This window comes from Haliotis cracherodii, unplaced genomic scaffold, assembly GCF_022045235.1.
Source record: "Haliotis cracherodii isolate W230 unplaced genomic scaffold, xgHalCrac1.p SCAF_15, whole genome shotgun sequence".
NCBI classification, from domain to species: domain Eukaryota; kingdom Metazoa; phylum Mollusca; class Gastropoda; order Lepetellida; family Haliotidae; genus Haliotis; species Haliotis cracherodii.
In genome coordinates this window covers 9,928,601-9,943,005 of record NW_027266270.1, presented here as the reverse complement: position 1 = coordinate 9,943,005, position 14,405 = coordinate 9,928,601, and the positions used below count along the sequence as shown (strand labels likewise).

At 40.3% G+C, this 14,405-nt stretch overlaps 1 protein-coding gene across 1 annotated transcript; it reads left to right on the top strand.

The window, feature by feature from the left end:
• The first annotated feature begins 23 nt into the window (after positions 1–23).
• LOC139462691 (A disintegrin and metalloproteinase with thrombospondin motifs adt-1-like) lies at positions 24–14,300 on the top strand. Its single transcript, XM_071244519.1, has 15 exons — positions 24–39; positions 385–576; positions 1,054–1,236; positions 1,902–2,093; positions 2,571–2,753; positions 3,419–3,610; positions 4,088–4,270; positions 4,936–5,127; positions 5,605–5,787; positions 6,453–6,644; positions 7,122–7,304; positions 7,970–8,161; positions 8,639–8,821; positions 13,396–13,587; positions 14,065–14,300. Exons 1-15 carry the CDS (start codon positions 24–26, stop codon positions 14,298–14,300), a joined length of 2,694 nt encoding a protein of 897 aa, XP_071100620.1.
• Positions 14,301–14,405: the final 105 nt, after the last annotated feature.

Here is a 14,405-nt window from a genome sequence, read left to right as displayed (position 1 = left end):
CCCCAAATCAGATATTAAAAACCATGTCCATTTTATGCTGTAAATCAATCGCCAACTGTTTTCATGAAAATCATTTTGAAATACCTGGACTATTCTGATAACATTATGTATCAATTTCTAAAGGCATCAGATAGATCGTCACTTTGCTAAATTTGACGCACACTGTACAGGTGAGACATGGGCAGCACCAAAACGAATGGCAGTGACTAAACAACACTGGTTTCTTTTTCTACTTGCAAAACAGAAACATTCCTGATTTCCCAATCCTCAGCAAATAGTCAGATGAACATAACATCAGCATTTGCTACACAATTGTCACATTTGTTATTGATGATATATGGATTGGTAGCATATCACTGTGTTGACCATGATGATACTTCGCAGTTAATGGAGGGCTGTCAAACTGGACATCGTGGTCAATCGTACCCTGCCCTGTCACATGTGGAGTAGATGCCACGACAAATCAGAGCAGACGTAGGGATTGTAACAACCCCGCTCCGGAAGCTGGTGGCAAGAACTGCACAGGTCCACTGATGGAAACCAGTCAGACACACTGCAATGTCCCTGCATGTAGTGGTATGTGAAGGCCATTTTTTTCATACAGTTTATACTTCTGTAGTGTACATGTACAACTTTCAGTTTAATTATTGGAGGACGAAACTTTGCCTTTCTGGTCATATGTCGAACCACAAAGATCAGATGACATCTTAAGAGTTGTATGATCACACACAATCTTATGCATTCTCATATGTTTGTTGAATATGTGTCTGTTACAACTTGCAGCAGTTAAAATACGCATAACTTCTGGACGTGTAGAGCGACTGTCGTAAAGATACCAGGAGTATTTAAACTAAATAAAGCAAGAGTATGACAAACCTTAAGAAGAAATTCACATTCATATATTGATCATATATATTATGTATGTCAGACCAAGCCTTTTGTACTGACTTTCTAATGTTTATTCATCAGTGTAGACATACTGGAAATGTTGTCAAGAGAAATATAAAAGCATTGCACAAAACAATGAAACGATTCGCTTTTTCCAACCACTAGGCGACGACAATGTGACCGAGTGGAGCCAATGGAGTTCTGTGGCGTGCACAGCCACCTGTGGTGAAGGCCAAGAGGGAAGCGTGGAAAGAAGCAGAAGCTGTGTTATGCCAGCCAATAATACCAGCTGTACAGCCGCACTAACAGAAACCCAAATGGAAAACTGCGGCCTCCCTAAATGCCCAGGTAAATGTGTAGCCATGTATAAATGTAACACTTTCATGTACTGCAGTATATAAAATGTAGCAACCCTACCCAGAGAAGTAACTCATTTCATGTACACTCTGAGTGCTATATGTCCACCATCTGATTATAGAAACGCCTCTCCTCTTTGACTGAAGCAGCTCTGACAAAGCGAGTTTCTATGTAAAGGTTGTTTGCATTATTAGTGTGTCTCCAAGTTAACAAAGTAATACGAGTGGAATATCAAATCCGCCTCCAATGCACTTGCTCGTATGACACATGTTCCCCAAATCAGATATTAAAAACCATGTCCATTTTATGCTGTAAATCAATCGCCAACTGTTTTCATGAAAATCATTTTGAAATACCTGGACTATTCTGATAACATTATGTATCAATTTCTAAAGGCATCAGATAGATCGTCACTTTGCTAAATTTGACGCACACTGTACAGGTGAGACATGGGCAGCACCAAAACGAATGGCAGTGACTAAACAACACTGGTTTCTTTTTCTACTTGCAAAACAAAAACATTCCTGATTTCCCAATCCTCAGCAAATAGTCAGATGAACATAACATCAGCATTTGCTACACAATTGTCACATTTGTTATTGATGATATATGGATTGGTAGCATATCACTGTGTTGACCATGCTGATACTTCACAGTTAATGGAGGGCTGTCAAACTGGACATCGTGGTCAATCGTACCCTGCCCTGTCACATGTGGAGTAGATGCCATGACAAATCAGAGCAGACGTAGGGATTGTAACAACCCCGCTCCGGAAGCTGGTGGCAAGAACTGCACAGGTCCACTGATGGAAACCAGTCAGACACACTGCAATGTCCCTGCATGTAGTGGTATGTGAAGGCCATTTTTTTCATACAGTTTATACTTCTGTAGTGTACATGTACAACTTTCAGTTTAATTATTGGAGGACGAAACTTTGCCTTTCTGGTCATATGTCGAACCACAAAGATCAGATGACATCTTAAGAGTTGTATGATCACACACAATCTTATGCATTCCCATATGTTTGTTGAATATGTGTCTGTTACAACTTGCAGCAGTTAAAATACGCATAACTTCTGGACGCGTAGAGCGACTGTCGTAAAGATACCAGGAGTATTTAAACTAAGTAAAGCAAGAGTATGACAAACCTTAAGAAGAAATTCACATTCATATATTGATCAAATATATTATGTATGTCAGACCAAGCCTTTTGTACTGACTTTCTAATGTTTATTCATCAGTGTAGAAATACTGGAAATGTTGTCAAGAGAAATATAAAAGCATTGCACAAAACAATGAAACGATTCGCTTTTTCCAACCACTAGGCGACGACAATGTGACCGAGTGGAGCCAATGGAGTTCTGTGGCGTGCACAGCCACCTGTGGTGAAGGCCAAGAGGGAAGCGTGGAAAGAAGCAGAAGTTGTGTTATGCCAGCCAATAATACCAGCTGTACAGCCGCACTAACAGAAACCCAAATGGAAAACTGCGGCCTCCCTAAATGCCCAGGTAAATGTGTAGCCATGTATAAATGTAACACTTTCATGTACTGCAGTATATAAAATGTAGCAACCCTACCCAGAGAAGTAACTCATTTCATGTACACTCTGAGTGCTATATGTCCACCATCTGATTATAGAAACGCCTCTCCTCTTTGACTGAAGCAGCTCTGACAAAGCGAGTTTCTATGTAAAGGTTGTTTGCATTATTAGTGTGTCTCCAAGTTAACAAAGTAATACGAGTGGAATATCAAATCCGCCTCCAATGCACTTGCTCGTATGACACATGTTCCCCAAATCAGATATTAAAAACCATGTCCATTTTATGCTGTAAATCAATTGCCAACTGTTTTCATAAAAATCATTTTGAAATACCTGGACTATTCTGATAACATTATGTATCAATTTCTAAAGGCATCAGATAGATCGTCACTTTGCTGAATTTGACGCACACTGTACAGGTGAGACATGGGCAGCACCAAAACGAATGGCAGTGACTAAACAACACTGGTTTCTTTTTCTACTTGCAAAACAGAAACATTCCTGATTTCCCAATCCTCAGCAAATAGTCAGATGAACATAACATCAGCATTTGCTACACAATTGTCACATTTGTTATTGATGATATATGGATTGGTAGCATATCACTGTGTTGACCATGCTGATACTTCGCAGTTAATGGAGGGCTGTCAAACTGGACATCGTGGTCAATCGTACCCTGCCCTGTCACATGTGGAGTAGATGCCATGACAAATCAGAGCAGACGTAGGGATTGTAACAACCCCGCTCCGGAAGCTGGTGGCAAGAACTGCACAGGTCCACTGATGGAAACCAGTCAGACACACTGCAATGTCCCTGCATGTAGTGGTATGTGAAGGCCATTTTTTTCATACAATTTATACTTCTGTAGTGTACATGTACAACTTTCAGTTTAATTATTGGAGGACGAAACTTTGCCTTTCTGGTCATATGTCGAACCACAAAGATCAGATGACATCTTAAGAGTTGTATGATCACACACAATCTTATGCATTCTCATATGTTTGTTGAATATGTGTCTGTTACAACTTGCAGCAGTTAAAATACGCATAACTTCTGGACGTGTAGAGCGACTGTCGTAAAGATACCAGGAGTATTTAAACTAAATAAAGCAAGAGTATGACAAACCTTAAGAAGAAATTCACATTCATATATTGATCATATATATTATGTATGTCAGACCAAGCCTTTTGTACTGACTTTCTAATGTTTATTCATCAGTGTAGACATACTGGAAATGTTGTCAAGAGAAATATAAAAGCATTGCACAAAACAATGAAACGATTCGCTTTTTCCAACCACTAGGCGACGACAATGTGACCGAGTGGAGCCAATGGAGTTCTGTGGCGTGCACAGCCACCTGTGGTGAAGGCCAAGAGGGAAGCGTGGAAAGAAGCAGAAGTTGTGTTATGCCAGCCAATAATACCAGCTGTACAGCCGCACTAACAGAAACCCAAATGGAAAACTGCGGCCTCCCTAAATGCCCAGGTAAATGTGTAGCCATGTATAAATGTAACACTTTCATGTACTGCAGTATATAAAATGTAGCAACCCTACCCAGAGAAGTAACTCATTTCATGTACACTCTGAGTGCTATATGTCCACCATCTGATTATAGAAACGCCTCTCCTCTTTGACTGAAGGAGCTCTGACAAAGCGAGTTTCTATGTAAAGGTTGTTTGCATTATTAGTGTGTCTCCAAGTTAACAAAGTAATACGAGTGGAATATCAAATCCGCCTCCAATGCACTTGCTCGTATGACACATGTTCCCCAAATCAGATATTAAAAACCATGTCCATTTTATGCTGTAAATCAATCGCCAACTGTTTTCATGAAAATCATTTTGAAATACCTGGACTATTCTGATAACATTATGTATCAATTTCTAAAGGCATCAGATAGATCGTCACTTTGCTAAATTTGACGCACACTGTACAGGTGAGACATGGGCAGCACCAAAACGAATGGCAGTGACTAAACAACACTGGTTTCTTTTTCTACTTGCAAAACAAAAACATTCCTGATTTCCCAATCCTCAGCAAATAGTCGGATGAACATAACATCAGCATTTGCTACACAATTGTCACATTTGTTATTGATGATATATGGATTGGTAGCATATCACTGTGTTGACCATGCTGATACTTCACAGTTAATGGAGGGCTGTCAAACTGGACATCGTGGTCAATCGTACCCTGCCCTGTCACATGTGGAGTAGATGCCATGACAAATCAGAGCAGACGTAGGGATTGTAACAATCCCGCTCCGGAAGCTGGTGGCAAGAACTGCACAGGTCCACTGATGGAAACCAGTCAGACACACTGCAATGTCCCTGCATGTAGTGGTATGTGAAGGCCATTTTTTTCATACAGTTTATACTTCTGTAGTGTACATGTACAACTTTCAGTTTAATTATTGGAGGACGAAACTTTGCCTTTCTGGTCATATGTCGAACCACAAAGATCAGATGACATCTTAAGAGTTGTATGATCACACACAATCTTATGCATTCTCATATGTTTGTTGAATATGTGTCTGTTACAACTTGCAGCAGTTAAAATACGCATAACTTCTGGACGCGTAGAGCGACTGTCGTAAAGATACCAGGAGTATTTAAACTAAGTAAAGCAAGAGTATGACAAACCTTAAGAAGAAATTCACATTCATATATTGATCAAATATATTATGTATGTCAGACCAAGCCTTTTGTACTGACTTTCTAATGTTTATTCATCAGTGTAGAAATACTGGAAATGTTGTCAAGAGAAATATAAAAGCATTGCACAAAACAATGAAACGATTCGCTTTTTCCAACCACTAGGCGACGACAATGTGACCGAGTGGAGCCAATGGAGTTCTGTGGCGTGCACAGCCACCTGTGGTGAAGGCCAAGAGGGAAGCGTGGAAAGAAGCAGAAGTTGTGTTATGCCAGCCAATAATACCAGCTGTACAGCCGCACTAACAGAAACCCAAATGGAAAACTGCGGCCTCCCTAAATGCCCAGGTAAATGTGTAGCCATGTATAAATGTAACACTTTCATGTACTGCAGTATATAAAATGTAGCAACCCTACCCAGAGAAGTAACTCATTTCATGTACACTCTGAGTGCTATATGTCCACCATCTGATTATAGAAACGCCTCTCCTCTTTGACTGAAGGAGCTCTGACAAAGCGAGTTTCTATGTAAAGGTTGTTTGCATTATTAGTGTGTCTCCAAGTTAACAAAGTAATACGAGTGGAATATCAAATCCGCCTCCAATGCACTTGCTCGTATGACACATGTTCCCCAAATCAGATATTAAAAACCATGTCCATTTTATGCTGTAAATCAATCGCCAACTGTTTTCATGAAAATCATTTTGAAATACCTGGACTATTCTGATAACATTATGTATCAATTTCTAAAGGCATCAGATAGATCGTCACTTTGCTAAATTTGACGCACACTGTACAGGTGAGACATGGGCAGCACCAAAACGAATGGCAGTGACTAAACAACACTGGTTTCTTTTTCTACTTGCAAAACAAAAACATTCCTGATTTCCCAATCCTCAGCAAATAGTCGGATGAACATAACATCAGCATTTGCTACACAATTGTCACATTTGTTATTGATGATATATGGATTGGTAGCATATCACTGTGTTGACCATGCTGATACTTCACAGTTAATGGAGGGCTGTCAAACTGGACATCGTGGTCAATCGTACCCTGCCCTGTCACATGTGGAGTAGATGCCATGACAAATCAGAGCAGACGTAGGGATTGTAACAATCCCGCTCCGGAAGCTGGTGGCAAGAACTGCACAGGTCCACTGATGGAAACCAGTCAGACACACTGCAATGTCCCTGCATGTAGTGGTATGTGAAGGCCATTTTTTTCATACAGTTTATACTTCTGTAGTGTACATGTACAACTTTCAGTTTAATTATTGGAGGACGAAACTTTGCCTTTCTGGTCATATGTCGAACCACAAAGATCAGATGACATCTTAAGAGTTGTATGATCACACACAATCTTATGCATTCTCATATGTTTGTTGAATATGTGTCTGTTACAACTTGCAGCAGTTAAAATACGCATAACTTCTGGACGCGTAGAGCGACTGTCGTAAAGATACCAGGAGTATTTAAACTAAGTAAAGCAAGAGTATGACAAACCTTAAGAAGAAATTCACATTCATATATTGATCAAATATATTATGTATGTCAGACCAAGCCTTTTGTACTGACTTTCTAATGTTTATTCATCAGTGTAGAAATACTGGAAATGTTGTCAAGAGAAATATAAAAGCATTGCACAAAACAATGAAACGATTCGCTTTTTCCAACCACTAGGCGACGACAATGTGACCGAGTGGAGCCAATGGAGTTCTGTGGCGTGCACAGCCACCTGTGGTGAAGGCCAAGAGGGAAGCGTGGAAAGAAGCAGAAGTTGTGTTATGCCAGCCAATAATACCAGCTGTACAGCCGCACTAACAGAAACCCAAATGGAAAACTGCGGCCTCCCCAAATGCCCAGGTAAATGTGTAGCCATGTATAAATGTAACACTTTCATGTACTGCAGTATATAAAATGTAGCAACCCTACCCAGAGAAGTAACTCATTTCATGTACACTCTGAGTGCTATATGTCCACCATCTGATTATAGAAACGCCTCTCCTCTTTGACTGAAGGAGCTCTGACAAAGTGAGTTTCTATGTAAAGGTTGTTTGCATTATTAGTGTGTCTCCAAGTTAACAAAGTAATACGAGTGGAATATCAAATCCGCCTCCAATGCACTTGCTCGTATGACACATGTTCCCCAAATCAGATATTAAAAACCATGTCCATTTTATGCTGTAAATCAATTGCCAACTGTTTTCATAAAAATCATTTTGAAATACCTGGACTATTCTGATAACATTATGTATCAATTTCTAAAGGCATCAGATAGATCGTCACTTTGCTGAATTTGACGCACACTGTACAGGTGAGACATGGGCAGCACCAAAACGAATGGCAGTGACTAAACAACACTGGTTTCTTTTTCTACTTGCAAAACAGAAACATTCCTGATTTCCCAATCCTCAGCAAATAGTCAGATGAACATAACATCAGCATTTGCTACACAATTGTCACATTTGTTATTGATGATATATGGATTGGTAGCATATCACTGTGTTGACCATGCTGATACTTCGCAGTTAATGGAGGGCTGTCAAACTGGACATCGTGGTCAATCGTACCCTGCCCTGTCACATGTGGAGTAGATGCCATGACAAATCAGAGCAGACGTAGGGATTGTAACAACCCCGCTCCGGAAGCTGGTGGCAAGAACTGCACAGGTCCACTGATGGAAACCAGTCAGACACACTGCAATGTCCCTGCATGTAGTGGTATGTGAAGGCCATTTTTTTCATACAATTTATACTTCTGTAGTGTACATGTACAACTTTCAGTTTAATTATTGGAGGACGAAACTTTGCCTTTCTGGTCATATGTCGAACCACAAAGATCAGATGACATCTTAAGAGTTGTATGATCACACACAATCTTATGCATTCTCATATGTTTGTTGAATATGTGTCTGTTACAACTTGCAGCAGTTAAAATACGCATAACTTCTGGACGTGTAGAGCGACTGTCGTAAAGATACCAGGAGTATTTAAACTAAATAAAGCAAGACTATGACAAACCTTAAGAAGAAATTCACATTCATATATTGATCATATATATTATGTATGTCAGACCAAGCCTTTTGTACTGACTTTCTAATGTTTATTCATCAGTGTAGACATACTGGAAATGTTGTCAAGAGAAATATAAAAGCATTGCACAAAACAATGAAACGATTCGCTTTTTCCAACCACTAGGCGACGACAATGTGACCGAGTGGAGCCAATGGAGTTCTGTGGCGTGCACAGCCACCTGTGGTGAAGGCCAAGAGGGAAGCGTGGAAAGAAGCAGAAGTTGTGTTATGCCAGCCAATAATACCAGCTGTACAGCCGCACTAACAGAAACCCAAATGGAAAACTGCGGCCTCCCTAAATGCCCAGGTAAATGTGTAGCCATGTATAAATGTAACACTTTCATGTACTGCAGTATATAAAATGTAGCAACCCTACCCAGAGAAGTAACTCATTTCATGTACACTCTGAGTGCTATATGTGTCAATATCCCTCAGATACGCAACTACCGATATCACAAGTTGTGGAAACTAACTTTGTATGTGACGTAGGGAGTCTGTCTGTGTGTCTCCCTCGCGGACGAGACAAGCGCACATGGCTGTGTACTGTCATGTTGAATGGTGTGGATTAAATGTTATTGAAGCCACAAGGAGTTTTGAGTTAACATGGTAGCAGAGCGTGGTTACGAGAGAGTGTGAGCAGAGAAGTTTGAAGAATTACAGCGACAGCGTGAGTAAACAAACAAAAGAAAATGGCGTCGGGCAATTACAGAGTGCCACCCGTGTTTACGGAATCTAAGCCGTACGGGAGGTGGGTTGAAGAAGTCAGAGTGTGGCAGACAGTGACAGACTTGCCTGAAGATAAACAAGGGCCAGCTATAGCGCTATCATTACCGGAGAATGAAGGTGTCATTTCGATACGTGACAAGGTATTCAATGAACTGGGTGTTGGAATGTTGAACAAAAAGGAAGGTGTCAATACACTGATATCTTTTATGGATGATATTTACAAGAAAGATGAACTTTCAGAAGCATATGATGTGTACACAGAGTTTGACAGGTACAAAAGATCAAGAGATCAGTCTATGGACTTATATGTCACTGAATTTGAAAAGCTATACATTAAAACAAAAAAATTTAACATGAGCCTTCCAGAATCAGTGCTTGCTTTCAAGTTACTTGAAAACGCTTGCCTTGAATATAAGGACAGACAATTTGTTCTCACTGGTGTCAACTATGAAAATCATACAACATTGTTTAAACAAACAGCCATGTCCTTAAAGAAATTCTTTGGCAAGCAAGCGATGCCGCCATCTGAGGTTAGTGGTGCAATTAAGATAAAGACAGAACCAACTTATGTCGCAACCAACACAACCAATGTTGAGGAAGAGGAAACTGCCTACTTTACTCGAAGTAGAAGAGGTAGACGTGGATATGGTTTTTTTGGCAGAGGAAACAACAACCATTCCAGCAGATCACAGGCAAGAAACAATCACGGACGCAGATTCCGAAGTGAACCATATGACAACCAGCGAGTACAGAATCCAATTGGACATGATGGACGTCCTCTTCGATGCAAGGTTTGTGAGTCAGTTTATCACTTTATCAAGGACTGCCCGGACTCATATGAAAATATGGAAAAGAGGAAGTTTCAAGACAAACAAGAAGAATTTGTGTTGTTTACTGGTAATAAGGGTGAGGAATTACAGGTTCTTGTTAATGAATCTTTAAACTCTGCAGTCTTGGACAGTGCATGCAGTTCTACAGTTGCAGGTGAAGCTTGGATGAACTGCTATATAGACACACTTGAGGATGACAAAGTGAGACAAGTAAATAGAACCAAAAGTGACTCTATCTTCAAGTTTGGGGGAGGAAGACTCCTCAAATCTATTGCAAAAGTAACTTTCCCATGTGAGATAGCAGGTGTCAACTGTACAATCACTACTGATGTGGTACAAAGTGATATTCCTCTTCTACTTGGAAAACCAGCCATGAAAGCGGCCAAAGTTGTACTGGATTTAGAAAATGACAGAGCCTCGATTTTTGGAAAGGAAATCAACCTGCAATGTACGTCGTCAGGGCACTATTGTATCCCGATATTACATTCTACAATGCACGTGAATCAAACCTTCGAGGTCCTTTATTCCCAAAGTATGCAGTCAAGGCAAGAGAAAAAAAAAAAGATTTTGAAATTGCATAGACAGTTTGCGCATCCATCAAGTAGACGACTCTTGATGCTGCTGGAGGATGCTGGGATCAAGGACGATACTAATCAGGCACTAGTTGATGAGGTAGCTCAGGAATGTGATGTTTGTCTCAAATTCAAGAAGACACCAGCTCGACCAGTTGTTTCTCTCCCTCTTGCGACAAAGTTTAACGAAGTGGTGGCAATGGATCTGAAGTTTTGGAAGACCGGTGTCTACTTCCTTCATCTCATAGACATGGCCACAAGATTTAGGCAAAAGGTTCAGGAGTTTGAAACAGAAACTGATAGCAACATTGAAGAAGTTAATATTGCATCCTCCCGACATGATGATCAGTATGTCACACGCGCCAAGGCATTGGAGCTTGAAAACTGGAAACAATTCAAAGTGTATAAAGAAGTACCTGATCAAGGGCAGTCAGCAATATCAACTAGATGGGTGGTGACAGAAAAGATGGATGGAAACAAGAAAGTAGTGAAAGCAAGACTGGTAGCTCGTGGGTTTGAAGAAGAACAAAACATTCAGAGTGATTCGCCAACAGCTGGGAAAGACACACTTAGGGCAGTTTTGGCTATGGCATGCTTAATGTCATGGCAGTGTAAAACAATAGACATTAAAGCTGCTTTCCTACAAGGAAAAAAGATTGACAGAGAAATCTTCCTAAAGCCTCCAAGAGAATCTGATAGTGATGGGTGCTTATGGAAACTAGAAAAGTGTGTTTATGGCCTGAGTGATGCTTCAAGAACTTGGTATTTTAGAGTTTGTGAAGAATTAAAGAAACTGAATTGCAGACATTCAGAAATTGACCTTGCCTTATTCTACTGGTATGACAATGACAAGCTTTCTGGTCTATTTCTTATGCATGTGGATGACTTTATCTGGGCAGGAACAGAATACTTCGAGAAGAGAGTGATTGACGAAATGAGACAGATGTTTCAAATTAGCAAACAAGCACATGGAATCTTTAGATACATCGGACTTGAGATTCACCAACAGGAAGGAACCATTATCATGGACCAGCTATCCTATGTAGAGAATCTGACAAAGATTCCTATAAGCACAGCACGAGCCTCTCAGAAAAGTGCTCATCTGACAGATAAGGAAATTACACAGATGCGAAGCATTATTGGCCAGATCAGTTGGATCGCTAACCAAACCAGGCCTGACATCATGTTTGATTCCCTGGAGCTGAGCACAAGCATCAAAGAACCAACAGTAGAAGACCTGATAAAAGCCAACAAAATTGTAAAAAAGTTGAAGTCTGATGACTGCAAGATACGTTTCCAAGACATGGGTATGCCATGTGATCTGAGACTTGGCGTTTTCAGTGATGCCTCATATGGAAATCTTAGTGATGGAGTGTCCAGTGCAGGTGGATATATCATTTTTCTGATTGGAAAAGACAGAAAATGCTGTCCTCTTGCATGGAAAGCCACAAAGATACGAAGAGTAGTAAGGAGTACTCTTGCTGCCGAGGCCCTGGCCATGGTGGATGGTCTGGATTCTGTTTGTTATTTAGGCCATCTCTTGAGTGAAATCCTGCACAATGGATCTAAGAAAAATGTTGTGCCAATAGACTGTTATATTGACAATAAGTCACTTTATGAAAATGTGCACTCCACCAAGACCGTCAGTGAGAAGCGTCTCCGGATAGATATAGCAGGCATCAAACAGATGCTACAGAGAGGTGAGATCTCTAAGGTAGTATGGGTTCAATCCTGTGACCAGTTGTCAGATTGCCTAACAAAGAAAGGCGCACCTTACATGAAGCTTCTTGAAACCATCAAGAGTGGACAACTCATGATCACAACAACATAGACTTGTGAATATGGAACATTTAGTGAAAGTTGTATTTTTGATCATGTTTGTGACAATAACAACAAAAGGAAAAAAAAAAAAATGTGGACTTTATTTTAGTATTTTTAAATCAATGTCAGTGTAAATAACCATATTTTAATTAGTGCGCTTGCTCGTCATTTTAAAAGAAAAGGGGAATTTGTCAATATCCCTCAGATACGCAACTACCGATATCACAAGTTGTGGAAACTAACTTTGTATGTGACGTAGGGAGTCTGTCTGTGTGTCTCCCTCGCGGACGAGACAAGCGCACATGGCTGTGTACTGTCATGTTGAATGGTGTGGATTAAATGTTATTGAAGCCACAAGGAGTTTTGAGTTAACAATATGTCCACCATCTGATTATAGAAACGCCTCTCCTCTTTGACTGAAGCAGCTCTGACAAAGCGAGTTTCTATGTAAAGGTTGTTTGCATTATTAGTGTGTCTCCAAGTTAACAAAGTAATACGAGTGGAATATCAAATCCGCCTCCAATGCACTTGCTCGTATGACACATGTTCCCCAAATAAGATATTAAAAACCATGTCCATTTTATGCTGTAAATCAATCGCCAACTGTTTTCATAAAAATCATTTTGAAATACCTGGACTATTCTGATAACATTATGTATCAATTTCTAAAGGCATCAGATAGATCGTCACTTTGCTAAATTTGACGCACACTGTACAGGTGAGACATGGGCAGCACCAAAACGAATGGCAGTGACTAAACAACACTGGTTTCTTTTTCTACTTGCAAAACAGAAACATTCCTGATTTCCCAATCCGCAGCAAATAGTCGGATGAACATAACATCAGCATTTGCTACACAATTGTCACATTTGTTATTGATAATATATGGATTGGTAGCATATCACTGTGTTGACCATGCTGATACTTCGCAGTTAATGGAGGGCTGTCAAACTGGACATCGTGGTCAATCGTACCCTGCCCTGTCACATGTGGAGTAGATGCCATGACAAATCAGAGCAGACGTAGGGATTGTAACAACCCCGCTCCGGAAGCTGGTGGCAAGAACTGCACAGGTCCACTGATGGAAACCAGTCAGACACACTGCAATGTCCCTGCATGTAGTGGTATGTGAAGGCCATTTTTTTCATACAGTTTATACTTCTGTAGTGTACATGTACAACTTTCAGTTTAATTATTGGAGGACGAAACTTTGCCTTTCTGGTCATATGTCGAACCACAAAGATCAGATGACATCTTAAGAGTTGTATGATCACACACAATCTTATGCATTCTCATATGTTTGTTGAATATGTGTCTGTTACAACTTGCAGCAGTTAAAATACGCATAACTTCTGGACGTGTAGAGCGACTGTCGTAAAGATACCAGGAGTATTTAAACTAAGTAAAGCAAGAGTATGACAAACCTTAAGAAGAAATTCACATTCATATATTGATCATATATATTATGTATGTCAGACCAAGCCTTTTGTACTGACTTTCTAATGTTTATTCATCAGTGTAGACATACTGGAAATGTTGTCAAGAGAAATATAAAAGCATTGCACAAAACAATGAAACGATTCGCTTTTTCCAACCACTAGGCGACGACAATGTGACCGAGTGGAGCCAATGGAGTTCTGTGGCGTGCACAGCCACCTGTGGTGAAGGCCAAGAGGGAAGCGTGGAAAGAAGCAGAAGTTGTGTTATGCCAGCCAATAATACCAGCTGTACAGCCGCACTAACAGAAACCCAAATGGAAAACTGCGGCCTCCCTAAATGCCCAGGTAAATGTGTAGCCATGTATAAATGTAACACTTTCATGTACTGCAGTATATAAAATGTAGCAACCCTACCCAGAGAAGTAACTCATTTCATGTACACTCTGAGTGCTATATGTCCACCATCTGATTATAGAAACGCCTCTCCTCTTTGACTGAAGCAG

What these genes read in the sequence shown, in the direction of transcription:
- LOC139462691 (XM_071244519.1), top strand. An exon ending in CGGCCTCCCTAAATGCCCAG is followed by an intron (nt 4,271 to 4,935) that starts GTAAATGTGTAG and finishes GATACTTCACAG; the next exon opens with TTAATGGAGGGCTGTCAAAC. An exon ending in CGGCCTCCCTAAATGCCCAG is followed by an intron (nt 5,788 to 6,452) that starts GTAAATGTGTAG and finishes GATACTTCACAG; the next exon opens with TTAATGGAGGGCTGTCAAAC.